The 26311-nt window shown below is 39.0% G+C and overlaps 1 protein-coding gene across 2 annotated transcripts in view; it reads left to right on the plus strand.

The window, feature by feature from the left end:
• Nucleotides 1-26311, plus strand: part of SYNE1 (spectrin repeat containing nuclear envelope protein 1) — a 456348-nt gene that overhangs the window by 176385 nt on the left and 253652 nt on the right. The window contains exons 34-48 of one of the 2 annotated variants that reach the window (XM_067701747.1): nucleotides 282-509; nucleotides 893-991; nucleotides 2487-2674; nucleotides 3069-3192; nucleotides 5474-5640; nucleotides 7926-8079; nucleotides 9827-10455; nucleotides 12901-13080; nucleotides 15089-15239; nucleotides 15568-15726; nucleotides 16929-17111; nucleotides 20306-20407; nucleotides 22484-22687; nucleotides 23857-24064; nucleotides 24875-24987. In XM_067701747.1, the coding sequence (XP_067557848.1) occupies nucleotides 282-509; nucleotides 893-991; nucleotides 2487-2674; nucleotides 3069-3192; nucleotides 5474-5640; nucleotides 7926-8079; nucleotides 9827-10455; nucleotides 12901-13080; nucleotides 15089-15239; nucleotides 15568-15726; nucleotides 16929-17111; nucleotides 20306-20407; nucleotides 22484-22687; nucleotides 23857-24064; nucleotides 24875-24987 (2889 nt within the window). Of the gene's footprint in view, nucleotides 1-281; nucleotides 510-892; nucleotides 992-2486; nucleotides 2675-3068; nucleotides 3193-5473; nucleotides 5641-7925; nucleotides 8080-9826; nucleotides 10456-12900; nucleotides 13081-15088; nucleotides 15240-15567; nucleotides 15727-16928; nucleotides 17112-20305; nucleotides 20408-22483; nucleotides 22688-23856; nucleotides 24065-24874; nucleotides 24988-26311 lie in introns of those variants that run through there. The other variant, XM_067701745.1, reaches the window with a different exon arrangement.

The raw sequence follows: 26311 nt of genomic DNA on the forward strand, positions 1-26311 counted from the left end.
TGTGAGCAGGGGTGGCCTTTTCTCCTTATTCTCCATCCAGCGAGTATGACCACCACCAGTTTGTATTTTTCAGACATTGTCTGCATACCTATCCTCCCCAAACGAGGTCAGGAAACACATGGTGTTTGTTTGTAGCTAGCTGCTTTCTAATGGTGCAAGTACGTTGAAATGTCAGTTAAGGAAAAATTCTGCTGATTTTCTCTCTCTGCAGATGATTATATCTTTTCAGGAAAGCAGGCTTGCTCAGCCTACATTGTCATTTTTCTTGTTTTAAATATTAGGTCACGATTCAGGAAATAGGAAGTAAGATCAGCAGCATTACAGGACTAGAAGAAGCAGCTCAGTCTTTTGCTCAATTTATTACCACTGGAGAATCTGCTCGAATCAAAGCCAAGTTAACACAGATAATAAGATACTGGGAAGAACTCCGAGAACATGCACAGAGTCTGGAAGGAACAATCCTGGGACATTTATCTCAGCAGCAAAAGTTTGAAGAGAATCTTAAAAAGGTAACAATTGGTCCTTGCATGCTAAAGTTACCTATTTCACATTGCATTTTATAAATTGTCCAGAAATAATGGAATAAGGAAAAGACACAATTTGCCAATTATTTACCAAGTTGTCAGTGATGACTGAGTTTGTAATTTATATGTAACCTTTTCTCAGGGAATATAAAAATGCCATTATATATTGTGTTCAGATAGGTATTAAGTCTTAATTATATTTCTCTCAAATAGTGGAACACATTGATTTGGGTTTTTTTTAAAAAATAGATTTTATCATCACACTGAATGTTATCCAAAAAAGATAGGCATGCTGTTTCCCCAGTAACCTTCTCTGCCTTGATGTATGTTTTCCCCATCATCATTTTTATATATTACCAATGTTTTAGATCCAGCAGACTCTGTCTGAATTTGAAGATAAACTTGCTGATCCAATTAAAATATGTTCTTCAGCTACAGAAACATACAAAGTTCTCCAAGAACATATGGTAAGAGCATGTTTCAACGTTTCTTCTTATTTATCTACTCAGAAATGTGATAATTCCTGCTTGAAAGGAAAACAGTAAATATTTTTATTAGAGTTAAAATTGAAAAAAATTGTATGTTACTTGAGGAATAATATAGATCAAACATAGTCACTTCATATAACACAAGAAATACAACTGTGCAAATAAGTTTTCATTAAAAATGTATTTAAAGAGTAGTCATTTAAGATATATTTCTCTCTCATAATTAGAACATGTAACTTTTTCAGATTATAGCTGTAATAAGCCCCATTACCTCTTGCCAACATTATAAAAAATGTGCAGAAAAATACGTATACATTTGCATAGCAGATTTCAGATACTAACCCACTACACTCAGATGTGCAAAGATCATGTCCTCACTGATCTTTTCCACAATGGCTAGCTTTTTTGATCTGGTCCCTGAACTGGTAACCACTGTGAGATATTTTGCAAAGCAATAGATGCCTCTGGAAGAATTCAGAGGAAGGAGCAAAGCAAGAGAATCATGCACAAAGAAATACTCAAAAGAAGTGTGTTAATTAATAAACCAGAAAAAAAATATATATATAATCCCTATTATGTGTGCATGCATGCACAAATACAGAGAAAGGGGCCACAGTAATAGCAAACAGTTGACAAAAGCACAAGTGGAAGAGAAAGTGGAATTTATATTGTTTGAATATTTATCATAAGAATGCATTATTGTGTTACTTATGTAATTTTTAAAAGAATAACCCCCAAATGAGGAAAAGTAGGAAAATTAGATTGGATAGAATTATTTTAATAGACAACTAAGTTAACAATTGAGTACCAGAGAGGATAATATTATATGTTTCTAATATTTGGATTTCCTAAAGCAAGTTATTTTTCTCTGTCTTGATTTTCTGATCTGTAAAATGGGGGCAAATGAAAGAACATACCTCTTATGGTTCTTATGAAGATTAAATGAGATAATATATATAATGTACATAACACAGTGCCTGCCACATTCTCAGGTTCCCTAATTGTTCTTATCATGGATTCCTGACGGCAGCTATGTCAGCCATAACTTCCCATATATTTTTTTAATAAAATTATAGCATGTTGCATGTAGCTCTTATAAATTAGGAGTAGGGTTTTTAAAAATATATTTGGTATAACATGAATAACAAATTTCACAAATTATCTAAATCCTTAAGGGAAAGTTGTAATTATTCAGTAAACAGCAACAAATTCTTATTTGGGGAATAGTCTCTCCATTCTCACCTTTGACTTCTGCATTTATGAAGTAACTTGCTTGTCACTTCCACTATGTCTCGCTGAAAATCATGGGCAGAGAATTTTTTTTGCTGAAAATCATGGGCAGGGACATATTTTAGTACCATTGCTGTTTATTATGCCTTTGCGAAAACGTTTGGTGATAACGGGTCTCAAAGAAAAACGTAGGTCTCCTTTCTTGATGCTATGCATTCATGGAACTCTTTTGCTCTCACATCAGGATCTCTGTCAGGCCCTGGAATCACTGACCAGCACGGTGGCTGCCCTGTCAGCCAGCGCCCGCAAGGTCTCTCACAGAGACTCCTCCATCCAGGAGGCTGCAGCCCTGAAGCAGAACTATGAGTGTTTGCTGCGTCAGACCAAGGAGAGACAGATTGTGCTCGAGAAGCTGCTGGCCCACTGGCAGAGGTGAGCAGCCTTCCTTCTCCAGTTGGCAGCCAGGGTTGCAATAGCTACTCCTAACTAGGAAATTCTGGACTTTAAGTGATGGGACATGATCATCCCACATGTAAAACTCATCAGCTCATGTGCCTACCATGGGAAGACATTGATCTTCATTATAAGATGAAGATCCCTGATTGTGGAGGGGATGTATGAGTATCTTTACACATTGCACACATCTAAACACATGTGCAAGTTCATACACAAACATGAAAGGAGTGGTTTTTCCACCTTCACGTCTAGAAAAAGACAACAAACACTGTGGTATTTATAATGGTTACTGTTGAACCCCTCAACTTCAGAAAAGTTTTCAAGTATGATAATTTTGCATGAATTTGTTTCTTATCTCTGCTTTGTGTAGGCTAGAGAAAGAACTGTCTACGTTTTTGACTTGGTTAGAGCGATGTGAAGCTATAGCCAGTCCCCCAGAAGCCAACATTTCTGCAGACAGAGTCAAGGTGGAGAATGAACTTCAATTAGTACAGGCAAGTTCAAGGAAGTGAGAGGAAAATGAAATGCTCTTTGTTATGGTTGCGTTGTAAAACAAAATCAAGTACGAAATCCCTTCTGCAACTTAACTTCTTGTTTTCGTTTCATGATCCTGCAAAGAAGAGCAGCCCTGACCTGAAAGACAAAGTCATGGTGAACTTTGTGATGATAAGTTTCCATGATGTATTAGAAAATCCTGTAACATAATGTCTGGCACTTGAATGCAAATTATTGGCAGGGGAGTTGAAGGAGAAATGGGTAGAAACATAGATGAAACAAGGTTGACCATCAGTGAATAATTTTTGAAGTTGGGTAATAGCTGTATTCCTTCTACTTTTGCATTTGTATGAATTTGGGGTAATAAAAAAGTCACAGCAATGATTATTTTCAAACAAGACACCATAAAATGAATAAACACAAATGCAGAAGATAGAAAGACAAAGAATACTAGCTTATTACATTCTTGAAGAAGCCAACATTTTATACTTAAAATAATCTTTAAGTATTACTGAAACTACAGACAATGTTACTGATTTCTGGAGATTAATGACTTGCTTTAAGTGATGCTATCTGTGCCAGAAAATTCAACAGGCAATATTGCTTCACAAAAGATATTTATTGTGTAACAGATTTACACCCCAACTTTCTCCCATTACCTTTTACAAAATGTTTAAGAGGAAACTAGTTCTTTTAGTTTTCATAATTGCTTCTCTAAAAACTCCATCAGAGCATGTCTGTAGCATCTGATCCTATCCCCCCATCTTCAGATGTTCTCCTACCTTGACTTGGAGGGTTTCTCACACTCTTGGTTCTCCTGCCTTCCTAGTTTATCAAACACCAATGTTCTGCATTAATCTCCCAAAAAGTCCCTGCTCAGAAACCTCCAGTGACTGTCCTGCCTGAGGATAAAGGGCAACCCTCAGTCCACAATCCAGTGTTTATCTTCTTATAAATGCATTGTGGGCTGTTCTAAGAAGGGAAGTCATAGCTCCTTTTCTTAAAAATGATACAAAGATATCTGCCCATATAAAACTGTATTCCTGGACTTCCCTGGTGGCGCAGTGGTTAAGAATCTGCCTGCCAATGCAGGGGAGACGGGTTCGAGCCCTGGTTCAGGAAGATCCCACATGCCGCGGAGCAACTAAGCCCGTGTGCCACAACTACTGAGCCTGTGCTCTAGAGCCCGTGAGCCACAGCTGTGGAAGCTCGCGTACCTAGAGCCCATGCTCTGCAACAAGAGAAGCCACGGCGATGAGAAGCCCATGCACTGCAACGAAGAGTAGCCCCCGCTCGCCGCAACTAGAGAAAGCTCACGCGCAGCAACAAAGACTCAAAGCAGCCATAAATAAATAAGTAAATCAGTAAATAAATAAATAAACAAAATACAACTGTATTCCTACGTGTCTCTGTGTGGAAAACAGTGCTATACAAATTAGAGGACCAAGATTGGCCCCCATCCAGGCACTGTGTCAGCCAAGCTGCCTCCCTCCCATGGTCTGAACGTTCCTTGTACATTCCCACCTCCTGGCCTGTGTCTTCCTCCAGCTCAGCGTAAGTCCTGGTTCTCCTTTGAGGTCTTTCCTGTTGTCATAGGCTGTGTACTCCTCCCTCTGATACCTGTAGCGATTTTGCTTGTATCACACGTGTGGCCTCACTAGGGAGGGGAAAGAAAACATTTTGACAAGCATCAACTATGTGCCGGGCTACAGCTGTCCATATAGTGCTTATCTTTTATCTCTTATTAGGTAGGGACCACAGCTTTTATGCACCACTCACATCACCTAAGAGGGTCATTGCCTGATTTAAAAATGAGTAGTTCTGTTGCACGAAAGTAAAATGAAGACCCTTTAAGTTCCCTGGTTTGGCCTAATGTAGTCTCTAAACAGAGAGACACACTGTGTTCCCAGTACCTAGCATTGTACCTCTGTCATTGTTAGATATGCTTTGTTTTTCTTCAGCAACAGTTTTTCTTTGATTCTTCTCACCTACTCAGTTTCTTTATTCTGAAAGAAATTCTACAGCTTCTAAATTTGCCTAACTTAATATAACCCAGGCACTGGGAAGCTAATTCAGGTTTCAGCAGCATTTTTAATGTTGCATTAGAGGTTAAGTGGATCCATTTCTAGACCAAGGGATAAAAACCCTTTTTAGCCTGGTTCCAATGACCTCCGTTTTGCAAGAACACAAAGCCTTTGGATAGCAACCACCTGTGTCACATGGTCCTTCCTGGTCAGTCTCATTGGGATGAGATCTGTAATCCATTCTGTTTTTTCTCAGGGGCTGCAAAAGGAAATTGTATCCCAGGCCTCAAACTACAGCAACCTATTGCAACTAAAGGAATCCCTGTTCTCAGTGGCCTCCCAAGATGATGTGAAAATGATGAAACTACATTTGGAGCACCTGGATGAGAGATGGAGAGACCTGCCTCAGATAATCAGCAAAAGGTTTGGTTTCAAAAAAAAGCTTCTAGTATTGTTCATTATTTTCAATGGTGAGCATATAAATTAAGAAAGCCTAGCTTTGTTTACTTTATTTAACCCAATTATTCAGGGCATAATTATAGAAGGGAAGAAAACTACTTTATTCGTCATTTTAAAAATCAAAGTGCTTCATAATTAGTATTTCTAATGAACCGCAATTCAAAATTTTAGTCTTGCCATCCGGGCAGATGATCAAATTAGCTGAACAATATTGAAGAGCAGAGGATTACTTGGGTTTGTATTATTATTGCCCAAGCTGTTTATGTACAGGAGAAAAAAGGTAATTAAAATTTTGCCTCACATGTTATTTCTCAACAGAGGATATGTGTTTTTTTTTTTTTCCATTTCATTTCTATACAGATCTTTGTGGAGAGCAGGGAAATTATTATTATATTAAAAGGAGACAAAAATGGATTAAATGTTAATTGACTAGATGATTAACAATTGACATTTATCCCTTTCTAAGATGCCAGAAAACAAATTTTTGACTTAAATTGGTATTGATTGCCCATGTAATCTTGAATAAGGCATTTAACCTTTCTAGTCAATTTTTAATTTATTTATTCAGCAAATATTTACTGAGTTTTTACAATGAGTATTGCACTCTTCTGAGTGCTGGGGTTATAGCAACAGTAAACAGAGTTCTGCTCTTCACCTCCGTGGAACTTGTATTTGTTCCATTGTCTATTCATTCATTCATTCAATTAGCAAATGTTTATTGGGTACCTGTTGAGTACAAGGCACCATATCAGAAATTGAAACCGTAAAAATAAATAAAACCTGACCTCAACTATGTTAGAGATCAGCATGGGAATAACAAGAAATCCAATGAGAGGTGAGCACAGGATATTATGGGAACAAAAAGAAAGGACGTTTGAATGGGTTCATGAAAGGCTGACAAAAGGTTTTGGTGCCAAACTCTTGAAAGATGAGTAATTTTTTGTATAATAGAGGAGGATCTGCCTTCTGCCTGTCTCCCAGAGGGAAAGTAAAGGGTTTTAAAATGATACAAATGTATAAAAGCATTAAAAATATAGTATATGCTTGTAAAGATAATGTGTAGAAGGTTTTGTAAGGATTAAAACATGAAAGTCTATTTAAAAAGTTGAACTTTGGATATGAGCCATTGTAACAAATATTAATATTTGATTAAGGTATTATTCTTAATGCCAGCTTTGGACTCTGACCTCAGATCAGGTCAGAGTTTGTTTATTGTTTGTTTATTGTTTGTTTATTGTTTGTTTATTGTTTATTGTTTGTCTATTGTTTATCCGTCTAATTTATTACACAAGCAGTGATTGATCCCTGACCCTATCCCAGGCACCTTTCTTGGTACTAAGGATATAGCAGTAAGCAAAGCAAGTAAAGTCCAATCTCTTATTCAGTGAGGAAGAGGATAAATGTATCATTAATCGAATGAATGAACAAGACTGTTTCCGGTGGTGTTCAGTAATATGAAAACAACAAAATAGGGTAATATGTCAGGGACCGTAGATTGGGTGGCCAAGTCACATCTCAGGGGACGTGACATCTGTTAAGATCCAGATGCTGTGTAGGAAGCAGATTCATGGTACTTTGGGGGCAAAGGATACAGGCAGGGGGAGCCAAAAGTCTCTAAGGCAGTAGTGAGCTGGGATACTGGGGAAACAGAGATGAGGGGCAGCGTGAGGCCTCGCTGTATCAGATGAGGGCACAGGAGTTGATTACGTGGGATCCTTCGTAGGCCACAGTAAGGAGTTCTGGAGTTTTGCCTTCCTATGTGCAACAGGAAATTGCCCCCGTGTCTAAGCTTGGCAGAGAATGTTCTGATTACATTAAGGTCATTGCTGGCTTTTACCTACATCGTGGATTGAAGGGAGGCCACGGTGGCAGGAAGGAGGCCAGTGTGGCAGCAGTTGGAGGCAAGGCGACAGATGAAGAGAGTTAGACCAGAATGTAGAAGCGGAGAGAAGAGCACAGAACGTACCGTGATGGGGGTGCTAACAGGATCAACGCAGAGCAGATGTGGTGGTAAAGAAATGGAGGGACGAAGGGTGACGCGTAGGACCATCTGGGTGGATGGTGGTCACATTAACTGAGACAGGAAAAGTGTGAGAGAAACGGGGTTTGAGAAGTAGAAAACATCAAGAGTTCTGGTCTGTCCGTGTATGACAACACTGCTTTTGCCCTTGGTTAAGCTTATTCAAAAAACGTATCATCATTCTGTCCAGCTGTGGGGCATTTTAACTTCAACACCTTTCTGTACATAGGATTAACTTTCTTCAGTCTGTGGTCGCTGAACACCAGCAATTTGATGAACTGCTGCTTTCCTTTTCTGTCTGGATTAAGCTGTTCCTCAGTGAATTACAGATGACTTCTGAGATAAGCATAATGGACCATCAAGCGGCTCGTACCCGACACAAGGTGAAGTGCATTCTTTTAAGACTGAAGAATTTATTTGTAAGAGAGAGCTCTTGAATTATAAAGGGATGCGACATTAAAAAAACACACTTGACAGCAATTTAACTTCTTATTAATATGCAAATGTTTAAATAATTGAGCATATGGGTCCAGGCAATGTGTTATACAGACAAACAGATAAAGCTACTTCAGATAAAACAGGCAACCACCTTAAGACCCTGTTCCTTCAAAGGGGAGCAAATGATTTGTAGGGTGAAGTGATAAGAACGTTCCTTTTTTTAGCTTCGTTTGCTTTGTTCCAATGCTGAAAACTCCTACTGAATTCCAATGCTTTAATGGTAGAGTTTTTCTGAATTACTCTTTAGCCTGAAAGGTATTTAAAATTTACGATTTATTTTCCTTATTTATAATTTATACATAATATCTATCCAGGCATCAAAAAATAAAACATTTAAAAAATCAGATACTGACCATCAAGCATTGGGATAGTCGGAGATAAGCTACGTAGTAAGCTTATAACAATATTTACTAATGAAACACTTAATATTTATTGAGTGCTGACTCTGCGCTGGGTTTGCTAATTAGTTTTACCCAAAGGAAAAGTACTTCCTCATATATTCCTGTTAGGAGTCAGGGATGCTGTCTTACTTAATGACTTACATTTCAAAGGGATGGCTCCCCCGTCCTTGAGAAAGATAGTCTGAGTTGTAAAGCTGGACAGAGGTTTTAAAAAACTTCACACCGCAAAGGGGCAGACAGTGGATTTGTAAATTTTCTAACGTAAATGCTCAAAGAAGCCCTCAAAAGTTTAGGAGTCAAGCTGAGGAGAAGATTTAGGCCACTGTGGTCAAGACCAAGACAGATGATGATTTGTCTTTAATGGGAACCATGCTGAGATCGTTGGCAGATCTCTGCTGGATTTTAAGCCAGATTTATTGACAGCTAGCCGAATTTCCTATACAGCAGGCTCACCCTGGTTAATCTACATCTGTTTAAAAAGAAGGCAGCTAAAACTTGTGCAGGTTTCCACCTGCCTTATTCACTACCTCTGAACAGGTGTTAATGTTCATCTGTTGCTTACACTCCTTCCCTACAAACTGTTAAAATTAGCTCTAATATATACATAAATATTGTAATTTGTATATAAATAAACTATTATAATATGTAAAATTTAAATATATGTATTATATATAATAGAGCTTAGCTCTAATATATAACTACTATAATTTGTATATAAATATATTACTATAATATTTACAATGTAAATATTTAACATGCCTTATATATAATAGAGCTAATTCCATATATTAATAATTCTAAATTAAAATTAATTCTAAAATAGAACTAATTCTATATATATTTTAGTTATATTGTAGGCATATGTATAGTTAAAATAAATCAAATATTTGGAAGATTTTAAAAGATATATACATATATGTACGATGTATGTATACACACACATATGTATATAATTATATATATCTATAATTTCTTTTAACTATTTCTATCCACAAAGAAATTATTTTCCATGGAATGAATTAGTTCCAAATGAGAGTTATGCTTTACGTGAAATATGTAGATAAAGCAAAACAAAAGAAATTTAAAAACTGTTTCTACAGGGTTTGCCATAGTTGACCTTTATGCCGTCCATTGCATTTAAAATGTATCTTGACATCACAAATCCTGACGATATCTGTGTCGGTAAAACAGTGTATCTGGGGAATCAATAACTAACTCTCTCCTCTTCCAGGACCATGCAGCAGAAGTAGAGAGCAAAAAGGGAGAATTGCAGAGTCTGCAGGGTCACCTAGCGAAGCTGGGTGCTCTGGGCCGCGCTGAGGACCTTCACCTCCTCCAGGGGAAAGCGGAGGACTGCTACCAGCTGTTTGAGGAGGCCAGCCAGGTCGTGGAGAGGCGGGAGCTTGCCCTCTCCCACTTGGCAGAATTCCTGCAGGGCCATGCCTCTCTGTCAGAGGTTCTCCACCGGCTGAGGCAAACAGTGGAAGCAACCCACAGTATGAATAAGAAACAGTCTGACTTATTAGAAAGGGACCTCAAGGATGCTATCCGAGATGTGAAAGCATTAGAAGCTACTGCCATCAGTCTTGATGGCCTTCTTACCAAAGCCCAATACCATCTCAAAAGTGGAAGTTCTGAGCAGAGGACTTCCTGCAGAACTACAGCTGATCATCTCTGCTTTGAATTAGAGAGGATCCAGAACCTTCTGGGAACCAAGCAGAGTGAGGCAGACGCCCTGGCAGTATTGAAGAAAGCCTTCCAAGAGCAGAAAGAGGAGTTGCTGAAAAGCATTGAGGACATCGAAGAAAGGACTGACAGAGAGCAGCTGAAAGAACTAACCCGCCAAGCGCTTCAACAGAGGTGAATGGAAACTGCGTGGAAGCTGGTTGTCTCGTGTACTTTTTATTTGGTCTGGAATGAACTCTTGTGCAAAACTATAATAGTACCAGATTTAGCTACTTATTTTAAAAATATTTTGAGGGGACTTCCCTGGCGGTCCAGTGATTAGGACTCTGTACTTCCACTGCAGGGGCACGGGTTCGATCCCTGGTCGGGGAACTGAGATCCCGCATGCCTCGTGGCCAAAAAATATATATATTTTGAGGATAAAATTAGTGACTATTTTAACACTTAAGAAGTACTAAAATTTCCTTGTTTTCCTTAAGGACTTTCCTAAGAGGTATATATAAGCCACTCTTATTTACCATAGAGTATATTGATCATATCATCTATTTTTAAGCAGTTTTTAACTGATAGAAGAAGGGACTCGTCTTCTGTAACAAGAATGAAAGGCAGAGGAGAAAGAAAGTGAAGTAGATTTGTATTTCTGTGGTAAAATATGAGGTAATTTTTCCCGGTGGCTTCTAGCCTCTCAGAAAGGACTGGAGTGAGGTCCTTAGTTGAGAGTGAGTGACAGGAAGTTGTGGGGAGAAAACGTAGGGAAAATGGGGATGAAGCCTCTGGTGCTTGGTAAGTGATAAGCTGCCATTTGAGATTTGTATTCATTCACTTGAAGGGGAACCAAACAGCCTGGCAAAGTGGTTCTCCCCCACTACTTTTACCTGTTTGCTTAGAGGTGTGGAGAATGCAGAGAAGTGGGTTTAAGCAAAGTCGGGGTTTTGTCAGGTGAGATTAACAGAGAAGCTAGGTGGTCAAAGTTATATTTCCGCAGTAAATTTGAGAAGTACTTTTTTACTATAGCGGTCTTTTCAACCTTCTTTTTCCTTCTCAGTAGAACTTCTCCCCACTTATCTTCTCAGCATTGCTTTCTCTTGCATTTTTCAGGGGGCAAAGAAACAGCAGAAATGCATTCATGCTAAGGCGCCCGTAATTGATAAAGATTATATTGACCCTGCCACAGTCATTGCCATTTGCTTCCTTTTAACCAGAATCAAACATCAAGCTAAGGCTTTGGTTAGGTGATAATGACTCCTGAGGTTATATGCCTCATGGGCAATAAGCTCTCTGACTAGCTTAGCAATACATTTACAAAAGGGAATAAAATTTGGGAAGGAAAAAGGGCCTCCAGAGTAAGGGTAGAAGGACGAGCGAAGTGTGGCAAAGGAGCAAATGGCTCAGCCAGGAAATGAGCAGTAGGGTTGGTGCTGCACGGCCCTTCCTCGCAGGCTCGGTTCCAGCAGACCAGGAGATCCTAAAATTGCTGGAGGAGGCCTGGGTTGGGCTCGAGAGCCACGTCAGTACCCACAACACTGAACTCACCAAGGTTGCGCAGAGGCTACGGAAAATGTTGCTTGGAATCTATTGATCATTAAATCCCAGTCATACCATACTCATGTGTTACTGGGACCTTGAGCAAATCACCTCTCTTCTTATAAAATGGAGCTATTTTGATAATGCCTGCTCCTAGCCGCTTTGCTTTGGGAATTAAGTGGGATAATGCATATAGTCAGCACTATACCAGAATGCAAGAACTACAAGAGTCAGTGGCTGCCTCTCTGTGACCACTTTGTTTACAAATACTCAAATATTAATATATTAAGGACCAAAAAAACCCATGATCATTTTCTAGTGGTAATCTTTTCAAAAAGTAGGTAAAGTTTTATTTTTAAATATTACTATTAATATGAGTCGAACTTCATGGCACAGAAGAATTTCTTTTTTTATTATTTTTTATTTCTTTTTATTCTTGGCTGTGTTGGGTCTTCGTTGCTGTGCGTGGGCTTCCTCTGGTTTTGGGGAGCGGGGGCTCCTCTTCGTGGCGGTGCACGGGCTTCTCATTGCGGTGGCTTCTGTTGTTGTGGAGCACAGGCTCTAGGCACGCAGGCTTCAGTAGTTGTGGCGCGCGGGCTCAGTAGTTGTGGTTCGCGGGCTCTAGAGCACAGGGTCAGTAGTTGTAGTGCACAGGCTTAGTTGCTCTGTGGCATGTGGGATCTTCCCAGACCAGGGCTTGAACCCGTGTCCCCTGCATTGGCAGGCAGATTCTTAACCACTGCGCCAGCAGGGAAGTCCCCAGAAGAATTTCTTACCAATGACCTTTCAATAAGTACTCACCTACTTTACCTCCAATGTCGGCCCTAGTCAAAATTCTTATACCACCAAAGCAAAATAGAAGGAGAATACAAACTTAATAGCAGTTTGAAGGTGAATAGTAAGAATGACTTAAAATGTTTTTAAGGTACAGTCTGAATTATGCAAAGTTAACTTTAAAAGCATCTTTATCCATTGATATACATGAATTGCTCTGTTAAAAGCTTTTCTAGCTACCAATATGCATGCTTTATGGAAAGGAAATACTAGTTCACTACCTTTAGTAAATTAATGATAAAATAACATTTTAATTTGCAGGTTGAGAGTTTTCAATCAGTTAGAAGATGAATTGAATTCTCATGAGCATGAACTATGTTGGCTGAAAGACAAAGCTAAGCAAATTGCTCAGAAAGATGTAGTCTTTGCACCTGAAGTCGACAGGGAGATAAACCGCTTAGAGGTTACCTGGGATGACACCAAAAAACTAATTCATGAAAAGTAAGTAAAAAACTTCTCAGTTTTTGTTTTTAACTTTCTACTTAATTTATGACATTGGGCCATTGCCTGTTGATTTGCGTTGGTGTGATCAGGAGTTTCATATCTTTTGCCAACTTAGGTATTCTGTGTCTGTTTAGTAACATTAAAAATTTAGTCCTACAGAACTTTGTTGAGGAAGTTGTCTTGAGATAACAATTACATACAAAATTTGATGCTTAAAATCCAGAGTTGTCAACAGTTACAAAGTGCCACCAGGAGAGTCTTAACCCCTGATTTTCTTTTTCATTTTGTTGTATTTGTTTGTAATTGAGGTGTGTTTTACATATGGTAAAATTCATCCTTTTAAGTGTATACCCTTAAACTGTAGAAGTTTAAGAAACTCATGCAGTTGTGTAAATATCACAACTATCAAATTTCACAGTAACAGTTCTACCCCCTGAAAAAATTCCCTTATGTCTCATTGTCATCAATCCCTCCCCTCACTCCCAATCCCTGGCATCCGTTGATCATTTTTCTGTCTCTGTAGTATCATCTTTTTCAGAATCACACATAAATGGATTCTTTTCGGTCTGGACAATTGTAAATAAAGCATATCTAAACACTCATGTTCATTTTTTGGTGTATACGTAAGTTTTTACTACACTTGGTTAAACACCTTCTTTTACTTAGCTCAATGCACATTGTGATGTGTATCCACAGAGTCCAATCTAGTTTTATAGCTGAATGACATTCCGTTTACTAGGTGTACCACAGTTGATCCATTCACCAACTAATGGATATTTGAGATCTTTCCAGTTTGGCCGACTACAAATAAAGCATCTGTAACATGCATATTTAATTTTTTATGTATACATGTATACAATGTATATACACTGTATATACATATTATATACTGTAGACTATTAATATAGGCTTTTAAAAATTTAACCATGTTGCAAAAACTTCATTCCATGTTATTAAATATTCTCCTAAATTGTCATTTGTTATAGGTTGCACAGTATTCAATCATAAGAATGTATCACAATTTATTCACTTAGTGGCCTATTTTTAACATTTGGGTTATTTCTAAGTTTTCTCCTATTACAAATAATGGTGTGAAGGATATAATTTTACCCAAATCTTAGTGCACACCTCTTTCTTTTGAAAAATTCCTGGATGAAGAATTGTTTGCTCAAAGGCATTTTACTCTTATGAACAAAAACTCTCTTATATTTTGACGATTCTTGGGGGATTCATATTTAATGAAAATTTGTGTTCTTAAAATGGAAAAGAAAATCTCATATGTACTTTAATTTTTTAAAAAAATAAATTTATTTATTTATTTATTTTTGGCTGCTTCGGGTCTTTGTTGCTGTGCGTGGGCTTTCTCTAGTTGCGGTGAGCAGGGGCTATTCTTCGCTGTGGTGCGCGGGCTTCTCATTGCAGTGGCTTTTCCTGTTGCGGAGCACAGGCTCTAGACGCATGGACTTCAGTAGTTGAGGCACGTGGGCTTCAGTAGTCGTGGCACATGGGCTCAGTAGTTGTGGCTTGCGGGCTTAGTTATTCCGTGGCATGTGGGATCTTCCCGGACCAGGGCTCGAACCCGTGTTCCCTGCATTGGCAGGCGGATTCTTAACCACTGCACCACCAGGGAAGTCCCTGTACTTTAATTATTGAGGAGTAGTTTTTGTTTGTTTTGGTTTTTGGGTTTTTTTGGGAGGAGTGGGTTTCCTTCCCCTCAACTCACATACTATGAAGTAATTAAATCACAGATAATTTTTTAAAAAATTTAACAGATTTTGTTTTAATGACTAGGTGGATTCTTCATTCATGGAGAACATTTTGGACATTAGGATTAAGTCAGATTGGCCAGAATGCTTTTGACATCAATAGGTGGAAATAGGTTTTCCCTTGATTTCAGCATTTATCAGAGTACACTTATGTAGTTATGTATCAAGTCCAATCGTGGGGGAACTCTTCCCTATCCTGATATGTGGCAATAAATGATGTATTTTCTTAATCATTACAGCCAGGGTCTATGCTGTGGACTTATTGACTTAATGAGAGAGTATCAGAATTTGAAGTCAGCTGTAACTAAAGTCCTAGAAAATGCCAGCAATGTGATTGTAACCAGAACTACTGTAAAAGATCAGGAGGACCTTAAGTGGGCTTTAGCAAAGGTAATAATTCAAGACGTATTTATTTTATTAGACTTTGTTAGTAGATTTGTTTTTACGCATAATGCATTCCCTATAAAACTCTTGTCAGTATATGTAGATATAGCTAATTCATGCTGACAAGCTCAACTTTTTTTTTTAGGAATACTTATATTCTGGGATTCTAGCAATTCGAGAAAATTATATATATCTATATATCTGTATAGCTCATTATTACCAGTGGTTTCTGCATAAGGTCAACCATGAATTAAATTTCTTAGAGGCAAAGGGTTATAAATTCTTGACATATCTCTGGTTGTTCTATTAATTAAGGAAACATTTATGTCCATAGCATGCAACTGCCCAGCAGGAAATGTGTCATAAACAGAAGGAATTGGATGATTTTACCAATAAAGGAAAACAGTTGTCGTCTGAGCTGAAAAAAATTCACAGTGGTGATTTCGTCTTGGTGAAAACAGACATGGAAAGCACTGTGGACAGATGGCTGGATGTAAGCTCACCACCTGGGATTCTATGAATAGTTTATATATTCACATTTCTCAGTCACATTTTTGGGCAAGGATTATTCAGGAATGTGACTTCCTTTTTTAACTTTTAATGCTAAATTCAAAATGATACTCTAAAAAAAATAGTGTTCACATACAATTTAGAAATAGTTAAAAATTATTTGCTTTATTTGGTTAAATTGGCAGATTTTCTAGAATTTCATTTGATACCTTCAATCATTACATATTTATAACTCTAAATGTTTTTCTTTTCTAAACCTTGGGATCATGGATAAAATAGAAGAATAATTTATAGACATCTTCCAGAATGTTAAACAATAATGGATAAAAATTTAAAGTAATAAGATTATAATTGTGCATTGAAAAGCATTGGACTTGTAGTTTACGTCCTTGGCTTTTAGTTCTTGCTCTGTCATTTGCTAGCTATGTGCCCATACGACAGGTCACTCGATCTCTCTGGAACTGTACATCTCAATCCATACATATTTTACATTGTTTTCCAGCTCATAATTCCTGTGATTCTGTCGCTCCCCTATTATCAATATTTTAGGTTCAGAAGTTTAACCTACAGTGGATTCCCTTACTTAAGCTAAATTACTGAAGTTAGATATTGATGGTTGTATATTATAATCAAATAATTTGGGGACTTCAGAGAACCTTATCTGCCTCCACTTTTAAAATGGTATTCTTATTATGGGAAGATTGTTAAACAGTAATACTAATAATACTTTAAACATGCAGAGTAGCTTGTTCTCCTGTGCATTTACTTATTCTATAAATATGTCCAAGTCTAATTATGCACATTTTTATATCTCAGCATTACAAATAAAAGGGCTTATTGTGTCATTTTCAAAAATATGTACAGTACTGCCCTAGCTAGACTCCTATCCCGTAAAATTAAACCTTACAGTGAGTTATATTATAGCAGACTGCAACAGACCTGTTATTGTTTTCCAACTTACAGATGAAAATCAAAATTCAATCAACCCTCCTAATGACAGAAATACTTTATGTAATGGTTAGCATTTACTTGAGCCAGGAGCGCTAATTCAATTATAATAATTTTTGTAAAACTTTGTTTTCCAGTCAGAATATGAAGGAAGCATTGACATATTTAATACTTTGGTGGCCAAAGAGCATCTGAAAGCCTCAGATTTAATCATGTGGCCTCTCTTTTCTATCCCAGATATCAGAGAAAATTGAGGAAAACATGGACAGGCTGAGAGTAGGCCTGTCCATTTGGGATGATGTACTTACAAGTAAAGATGAGATCGACGGGTGGACAAACAGTTCTGTCCCACAGCTGACCAAAAGCGTCAGCAACCTGAATAACAGCCTCAAAGCAGAAGAATTCCTGAAAGAATTTGAGGTAAAATGCCTTTACCTTCATATGTGAGCTTGTGGTACATCATTGACCAGCGTATAAAAAATTGTGTCTTTTTTTTTTAAAGCTCATTCTTCCTTTCAAGACACATACTATACTCAATATTTTGTAATGACCTATAAGGGAAAAGAATCTGGAAAAAATAGATATTTGTGTATAACTGAATCACTTTGCTGTGCACTTGAAACTAACACAATGTTGTAAATCAACTATACTCCAATTTAAAAAAAAGAAAGAAGGAAAACAAACCACTGGAAAAAAAAAAGTAAAGTTCATTCTTCCTTTCAAGACACATTATTAGTGTAATAAAACTCTTTACTGTCTTTTGCTGTTTACTTGAAACTTGATTCAGCTATGGATAAGAGGGATGTTTTCTTTTTTGCATTTTTATCATTTCTTAGTTGGGGCTCTTAAAGTATTAGTAGAAAAGTAAAGATTCATAAAATCTACAATTTGTTCCATTCGAGATTATGCCACCTTCCTATCGGAAAACCAAATCGAAAATGTTTGTAATCTAATGATATTTAGTATCTATTTTTTCTCCATTCAAACAAAATGTTTGCTGAGTACTTACCACGGGTCCTGAACATTTAAGTTAGGTGCTGGATTCTTCCACTGCCTTTGCAGAAGTGGAAGAAAACTGGAGATTGGAGGGTCACAGATTTCCACGGAAAGTGGGCTTTTAAAGTTCTAGTGGCCAATTTATTTTAAATTCTTCTTTTAAACTCCTATTTCTTGCATTCATTTATTCATCTGCTCATCAGATTCCCAATGAGCACCTAAAATGTGGCAGGCACTGTTTTGGGCACTGAGAATTTAATAGTGAAACAGACAAAGTCACTACCCTTACGGTATTTACATTATTTACATTACAATATATATCATATGTAAAATGTCAAGCGGTAATTGGGCTATGATGAAAAATGAAGTAGGGTAAGGGGAAATAGAGTGACCAGAGGTAACCTGTTTCACAAAGCAGGGGACTGACTGTGCCCTTGGTGAGGGAAGAGACTGTTCACATTCTGTGCTCCAGGGCCCAGGGCTGGGCCTGGCACACATATGGAACGTGACAGACACATGAAAGATGACTGCAGTCTGAATAAAATGTTGTTGAATCATCTGCATTGCCTAAGTTATCAGCTGTATTTACCCAAAGAACATTCTATAGGTTGTTCCTATTTCTAAGAGCAAACCTAAGTAGAGGGAATTATCCAGACCAAAAGTACAGTCAGGAGAGGGATCCCACAGTCTCTTTAGTTGTTACCTTTGATGTTAAATTAACATAACAGCTCAAACAGTGGTGTGTACTGGAGTACAGCTTGCACCAGCTCACAAAAGTCACTACGTTTTCAGGAATTTTGTGAGCCAGTGATAAACACAACCATTATTAAAAATTATTAAAAATTAAATTGTAAATAACTGTACCATTAAGTTGTATTAAAAATGAAAGTAATGAATTCCCCAAACTTATCATTTCCTAATTATTATTTGACCATTATTGTTATCTGGCTCTTGAGTTATTGACACTTATTATATCCATATGATGGAAATACTATAGAACGTGTACACATGTATGGTGCTTCCAACTCCATGTTCTGTGACATCATGCTGTAGCTCAAAATGGTGGTAAATGGGGGCTTCCCTGGTGGCGCAGTGGTTGAGAGTCCGCCTGCCGAGGCAGGGGGCATGGCTCGTGCCCCGGTCTGGGAAGATCCCACATGCCGCGGAGCGGCTGGGCCCGTGAGCCATGGCCGCTGAGCCTGCGCGTCCGGAGCCTGTGCTCCGCAACGGGAGAGGTCACAACAGTGAGAGGCCCGCAAACCGCAAAAAAAAAAAAAAAAAATGGTGGTAAATGCTATACAGATCAGGGCCAGCTGTTCAACCAGCCTGGAGGATACTCCTACTACTGACCTCTGGGATCCAGGGAGCCAGTGGGCCTCAGCCACGTTCATTATGTCCAGGTTCAGTCACTCACAGAGATGGGTTTTTTATGCTATGCTCTGTGATGCACCAGCTAGTAAAATCAGTGAGCTGGATTCAGCCTTGTGCCCAACAGTGTCGTGGCTGCTGCAGTGCGGGAAATGAAGTTTAGGTGCATAGGGGTGATTCCTTAATTTCCCAGGCTGCTTCTGGGGAAGGCCAGTGGGCCTGGCAGGCAATTCATTAATCCTTACTGGGCAAGTAAATCACTTTCTAGATTGAAGGCATCAGGAGGTCTGTTAGTGTCTACAAAGCACCAAAAGACCACATTTAAGTTGAGAGGGAAACTTTTTAAAATGTTCCTTCCTGGAGCAGCCGCAGGGCACAGGGAGATCAGCTCAGTGCTTTGTAACCACCTAGACGGGAGGGATAGGGAGGGTGGGAGGGAGACGCAAGAGGAAGGGGATATGGGGGTATGTGTAGCAGATTCACTTTGTTATACAGCAGCAACTAACACACCATTGTAAAGCAATTGTATTCCAATAAAGATGTAAAAAAAAAAAAAGTTCCTTCATGGGCCCAGAAAACTAATGAAGTTTCCAAGCATCCAATTTGTTCCATAATGATTCTTTGATTATTCTTTCTTCTTCTTGTGTTAGTGTTGGCGCCAAAAAAAAAAACCAGACAACAAAAGAAGACAAAAGTCAAAATGTTAGATGTCAATTTCCTAATTAACCTGATTTCTATTTAACCACCCTTTAAATTTCTATTTGAAATATTTCTTCTATATTACATATAGTCTACAGTAATTAAGAGGCACTCCTGTTGTGTATTTGTTTTGAAATGCTTTCTCAAGACTTTAATGCTGCCATAGTAGCCAATGATATTAATGCTAATAGATAAACGACAGTTAGTCTGTTGAAAATCCCCGCTGACTCAAGGCTTTCGGTTAATGTTTAATTTTTTCCAGGAGCATTTTTTTCCAATAAAAGAGGGTGGGAAGAAAGAAAGTTCTGCATACTTCCTCACATTCCCAGTGAAAGTTAATGGTGACATTTTTCCACGTTCACAAATAATGAGAGTCCTCAGAAAATGAAGCAGAGTTTTGGTTTTAGTTTTTTGTTTTGTTTCATTTTTTTTACCCTGGGTTAAAGTTGGGGCTTTTTGACAGAGTTAATGCTTGAAATTATTGAATGCCAAGTATAACATGTCATTGTTTTGATTAGTTATGTTTTTCCCCTTTGTCTTTTATTTTGCAGTCTGAAGTTAAAAAGAGAGCATTAAGATTAGAAGAACTTCATTCCAAAGTTAATGATCTTAAAGAATTAACTAAAAATCCAGAAACACCACCGGATCTTCAGGTAAGCACTCAACAAGTTTGTAATAACTCTATATACTATACACTCTCAAAAAAGTGTATATATATGTCCATATATATATACACACACACTTTATGTCTTTATTTACAAAGTACATGTATATGTATATGTGCGTGTATATTCTTATTGTTATCATTGTAATTCCAAGCAAGCACGTAGACGTTATCAGATATGGGGGTTAAAATATTAACATTTTTAGAATTCCTTGTGCTAGTATTAATAGCATATTTCCAACTCAAATAGTATAGTAAGATTAGTTCCTTTTTTCCTTACTAAATTTTGGAAGTGGTAGCATCCAACTTGCCTCCTGGACCATTTTAAGCCTACACAGAGACAGAAACCACATGTATGAATATTGATATTCTTATTGACATTTTTCTAATCCACTTACTGAATAATGGCGTTTGAGGGATCACGACCCCACATCTCCCTTCAAGGCCCTTTAGATGGCGCACGTCCACAGGCACCAGGAGACAGGCCAGGCAGGCCAGTTCTGACCAGGCAAACCGGGCTGCTTCAGTGAGGGAGCCTGGGAGCAGCCAGCCCCGGGCTTGGGGCCAAGGGTTCTAACTCATTACTTTAAGCTCTCTATTTGTTGCTGCCCTCATCTTCTCTCTTCCTGTTTCTTCCTTATCTACTGTTTCTTGCTAACAAGTCAATTTTGTTTGATCACCTATACTTTTCCTCTGACCCAAGGCTGTGTATCCCTCAGTTAGTGTCATTGGTGGCTGATATACTTGTACCAGAAGGTTAGAAGTTTCACCTGAAGCAAGAATAGGCAAAAGGGAGGCTGATCATGTAGAGAACTGAAAAGGAGAGCTTGTGCGTATCAGGGGCATGAACGGATAGCAGCTGGACTTGCCAGAGTGAAGGTGGAGGCCGGGTTTTGAGAGGGAGCTTCTGTTGTTCTCTGGTTTCTCTCTTACACACACACCCTTACCTATACTCAGGGAGGAAGTATGGGGGTGCCTGCATCTTACCTCAAAATGAGAAGGATTTTGACGGTACCGTCTAGAGAGCATGGCATATGCCCCCTGCAGCTGGCAGACACAGGAGTCTAGTATCTAACTCCCACCACGTAAGACCTTAAGGGTGAGAGACAGGCTGGCTGACGGCTGATGTATTTGCCAAAGGAGAAATGATTGTTTTGAGTGGCCTGCATCGCAGAGTCATCTGGGATGAAATGCCAGCCTGTGACCTCTGGCCCAGAAATGAATTATGAAAGGAAAGGAGGAGGAGAGCATTACTTGTGTGCATCTCAGGGTACCTAAGAAGGCTTTCTGGGGGATGAACAGGTCTCGACAGCTAGGAGTTAAAGAGATGTACAAAGTCAGCGAGCAGAAAGAATGTGAAGAAAGACCAAAAAAGGCACTTGGCCTCTTTCTCCACCGGAGGCTTCCTGTTTGCAGCTGGTCTGAGCTGAGGATAGGAAAAAACGTCTTAGCTTTCAGTTCAAAGTTTTGATTATTAAATGGGACTAGATGTTCTAACTGAGGAATTGAAACTGCTTTGCAGTTGATCAGGATTATAAGTCCTTTTATTATTATGCGTGGGGCTAGAGAAGTTCAGGGCCCTCCCAAAATCAATCATGCAGGGAGGAGAGAAGAACTAGCCTCACCGAATATTTTAAATAGACAAAAATGACGTTTCTCCATTATAAAATCCCCAAGTGGTGCTTGTCCAAAGTAGCGACTACTTCAGGGCGAAAAGTGTGTATTTCCCGGGAGAATGAAGAGCAGGTTTTTGGTCCCCAGCTTGGTTACTCCGTGGGAGTCGAGCTCTGCTTTGGAAATGGAATCTCGTGGATTCCCTGGAACCTCAGTCAAAGCTTCCACTTTAAAAAGTCCAGTGTTAACGGTAATCCTCACTCTTTCCATTTTCCCATTACCTAAGGTATTTGGCAACTTGTACCCACTGACTTTCCTTCTTAGAAAAGTTGAATTAGCATCCATGGTTAGGCTTCTGCGATTTTTACAGTTAAGCTGCACGTGAACGAATCCTACTGAACGAGTGCTCTGGTCTTCACAGATTTTAATGAAATCTTACTTTATGTTTTAGTTTATAGAAGCCGACTTAAGGCAGAAACTGGAGCATGCCAAAGAAATTGCTGAAGAGGCTAAAGGAACCTTGAAAGAGTTCACCTCTCAGAGTGCACAAGTGGAGAAGTTTATTAATGACATTGCAACCTGGCTGACAAAACTAGAAGAATCGTTGATGAACTGTGCCCAAACTGAGACTTGTGAAGGACTGAAAAAAGTGAAGGTAAGTCATAAACTATCACTAAGTGTTTACATTTCAATACTAGTACTAATTCTCCTGTTTTTCGGTGACTATAATAAAAATGTAACCTCTGTTATCAATTACCCATGTTAACACCAAACCAACTAATTCATGATATAGGAGACAGCAAAGCAAATAACAGATGGAGAACTGCATGCAGGTGGTAAGAAACCAAAGACAAATATTCTAAAAACAGAAAGCATGCATTGCTATAGGACCTACTCACAGGTTGTACTTGTTAAGATTTTTTTAATAAAAAGGTGGGAGCCTATAGAAGAACTGTTTGAATTTCTACACATTTTCAAACTTGAATGCTTAGTAGTTTTTCATCATTTAATTACTTTTATTGGTCAGCATGACTGCTTTCATCCTGAGAGGGAGATATATATATATATATATATATATATTTTTTTTTTTTTTTCAGTACGCGGGCCTCTCACTGTTGTGGCCTCTCCCGCTGCGGAGCACAGGCTCCGGACGCGCATGCTCAGCGGCCATGGCTCACGGGCCCCAGCCGCTCTGCAGCACGTGGGATCTTCCCAGACCGGGGCACAAACCCGTGTCCCCTGCATCGGCAGGCGGACTCTCAACCACTGCGCCACCAGGGAAGCCCCGAGGGATATATTTTTTAAAAATGGTTGAGAAAACAACATATGTGTTCTGTGCTCTTTTAGCATATTTTCTTACTGTACTTGAGACTAAGGACGTACGCTTTTAAAATTAACTACCGGTGCTTTTGATGTGGCCTGGGATCCTGAAACAAAGCCCAAGTAGCCCATGGAAGATGTGAACATAGGAGGGTGACTCCATTAATATAATAGCCTCTAATCGACTAACTAAACCCAAGATCCTGGGCTGGAATCCACAAAGACCTTTTCAATTTGCTTGAAATCCTAAACTATAACCCCAATCCTAGCTACCTCTCAACAGTGTTTGCCGTTGTTCCCAAGGAGAACTGGGCAAAATTCTGAAAGAATCAACACAGATCTATCACAAATACTCAAAAAAAAAAAAAAAGTCCGACAAAAGTATATACATTATTGAGTGGATTTCAACAACATCACTTTCCAAAAAACATTCCAGAGTGGAGTGTATGGAATATTTCTCTTGAATGTGATGAATATCCTTCACGGCATATTTTTATTCTGTAGGAAATACAAAAAGAACTTCAAAGTCAGAAAAGCAACATCAGTGCCACCCAAGAAAATCTCAATAGCTTGTGCCGCAAGTACCATTCAGTGGAGCTGGAGAGCCTGGGCAGTGCGGTGACGGGGCTGATGAAGAGACATGAGGCTGTGAGCCAGTCCTGCTGCAAGACACAGGCCAGCCTTCAGGATTCTCTGGAAGAACACTTCAGTGGTGAGCTCTGACAGGTCTCAGCTTGAATAGTTTGTTTACAAGACACGGTCCAAACCAAATGCTGCCTAGAAACTGCCAGAAAACCTTCCACAAGAGTAGCGTTTTAAATTTGTGTGTGTGGTAAGATTTGAGCAATCAGATTGTTGTGGTTGGGCTCTCACCATACGCAGAATTCTTCCTTTTTCTCCTTAAGAGAGTAGGAGTCCGCCATCTTGAGTAATCTGAACTCCATCTGGATTTTCTGTGTAGAGCTCATTTATGTGGAAAATGAGTCCCACTGCTATGATGAAGTGAGACGATAAACTTGGATCTTAGGAGAGGCTGTGAAACAGCAGCCTTGTAGTTCAGGAAATTGCTGGTCATATGTCCCTGACTCGGCCTCCCACACAGTTGTGCCTCTGCTCTGGTGTGAATGTAAGATGCTCTAAGTCAGCGTGGTGGGCTGAGGAGATGGTTCTTCCCTTTGCCATAGGAATGGCTTTAACGCCTCTAGAGCATTGCTCAATCTGACATAATCAGGCAATTATCTTTCTTTACCGAAAGAAACACAATGGGAAATCAAACATGTCAGAAATACGAATTTCTTTTCAGTCTTATATCTGAGATAATTTCTCAATTCTACCATGAACAGTCATGATTATAGATCATACTGTATTATATTCTATATTATTATCGTTGTTGTTTTCTTTCTGGAATATTTGTTGTAAGGCAAGATGCAGTGGGCTGAAGGCCAGAATTAATTCATCGTGGTCATCCTGGAAGCTCTTTCAATGTTTTGTATGTATTTCTTATTTTCGTTACTTTCCAAAGAGTCTATGCAGGAATTTCAAGAGTGGTTTTCTGGAATAAAGGCAGCGGCAAAGGAATCATCAGATAGAACTGGGGACAGCAAAGTTCTGGAGGCAAAGCTCCATGATCTTCAGGTATGCAACCTGGCACTGCCTTTCCTTCTTCCCTAAACTGCACTCAAGTGCCTTCAAGTCAGACCTAAATCATCTATTTCCCCAAACTTTATTTTCTTCAAATTTTTCTTCTTCCCTAACAGAATGAGGTTTCTTGACTTGAAAGGAGATAGTTAATATATGAAAAGTAAGTTGAGAAAATGTTAGAATTTCTAGATCCCTTTCCTCTCTTTTTTAGCCTGTTGATCATTCTTTGGAATTCATTCAGAACTAAACCTGATTTCAGTTTTTATAGTAGTAAAAGCATAAATAATTGTATTTCTTTAACATCATTATCATGAAGGAGTTTTAAGAAAGAAGACATGGCTTGTGTAATTTTAATAACCTATCATCTAAATTTGGAGCTACGATATATTCAAATAAAAGCAATAGATATTATAGATTTTATAGGTGTTACAGACAATGAAAAATGTATAAAGTCTGGTAAGGGAAGGCCATTGTGACGCAGAGGTAAGAATGATTGACAGGAGCCTAGGTTCAAATTGAGTTTTGGCCAGGTTTTTCAAGCGACTGATCTGAGCAAAGCACTGTGTTAAGTCTTATAAAAATAGTTTTAGAAAGTTAATGAGGAGCGTGAGGATTTTGTGGCCTAATGGGTGATGGCAATCATGTAGATAACTCATTAGCAGTCAGGGTAGGAAGAGCATTATAATACAGGAAGTGGAAGAGCATTATAATACAGGAAGCGGAAGAGCATTATAATACAGGAAGCGGTTTTGCAGGAGGCTTGGTGAATTCAGATGTGGCGTTGTCCCCTTTGAGACTTGAGATGCAGTGGAATTCCACGAAGAAAAGTCTGAGTGACGATCACAAATGCCACCGTGGAGCTCAGTGGAGAGGCAGGGGTGGCACAGCAGTCCTGGGCTTCTTGTGCTCTGTTGAAGCCACGCGCATATGCATATGATCTTCCAAGGAAGAGGTGCACACCAAGAAAATAAGGGATCTGAAGACAGGGGGTCAGACAAGGAGGAGGGGTGGAGACAGGTAACCATGTGAGGAGGTGGAGCCTGGACCAGATTGGGATGTTGGGAATGGGGAGAGACTGAGCACAGACCTTGATGAGAGCATCATCCTTTCCAGCTCGATGCTGCTCGCAGTTGGTCCTCAGTGGTTCCAGTGACTGCCTGGCACTGTCCTCCGTTCTGAGTCTTGATTATAGCCAATTGTATACATCATTCTCACTCCAGCCTTGTCAAAGGCCTCTTCCTTTGGGCTCTGTTTTTCTTCTCTTGCTCCACTTTCTTAGGTCAGAACTGTAATTAATGCTCCCATGCAGCAGGGTCTT

Source organism: Pseudorca crassidens, chromosome 13 (genome assembly GCF_039906515.1).
Source record: "Pseudorca crassidens isolate mPseCra1 chromosome 13, mPseCra1.hap1, whole genome shotgun sequence".
Taxonomy (NCBI): Eukaryota; Metazoa; Chordata; class Mammalia; order Artiodactyla; family Delphinidae; genus Pseudorca; species Pseudorca crassidens.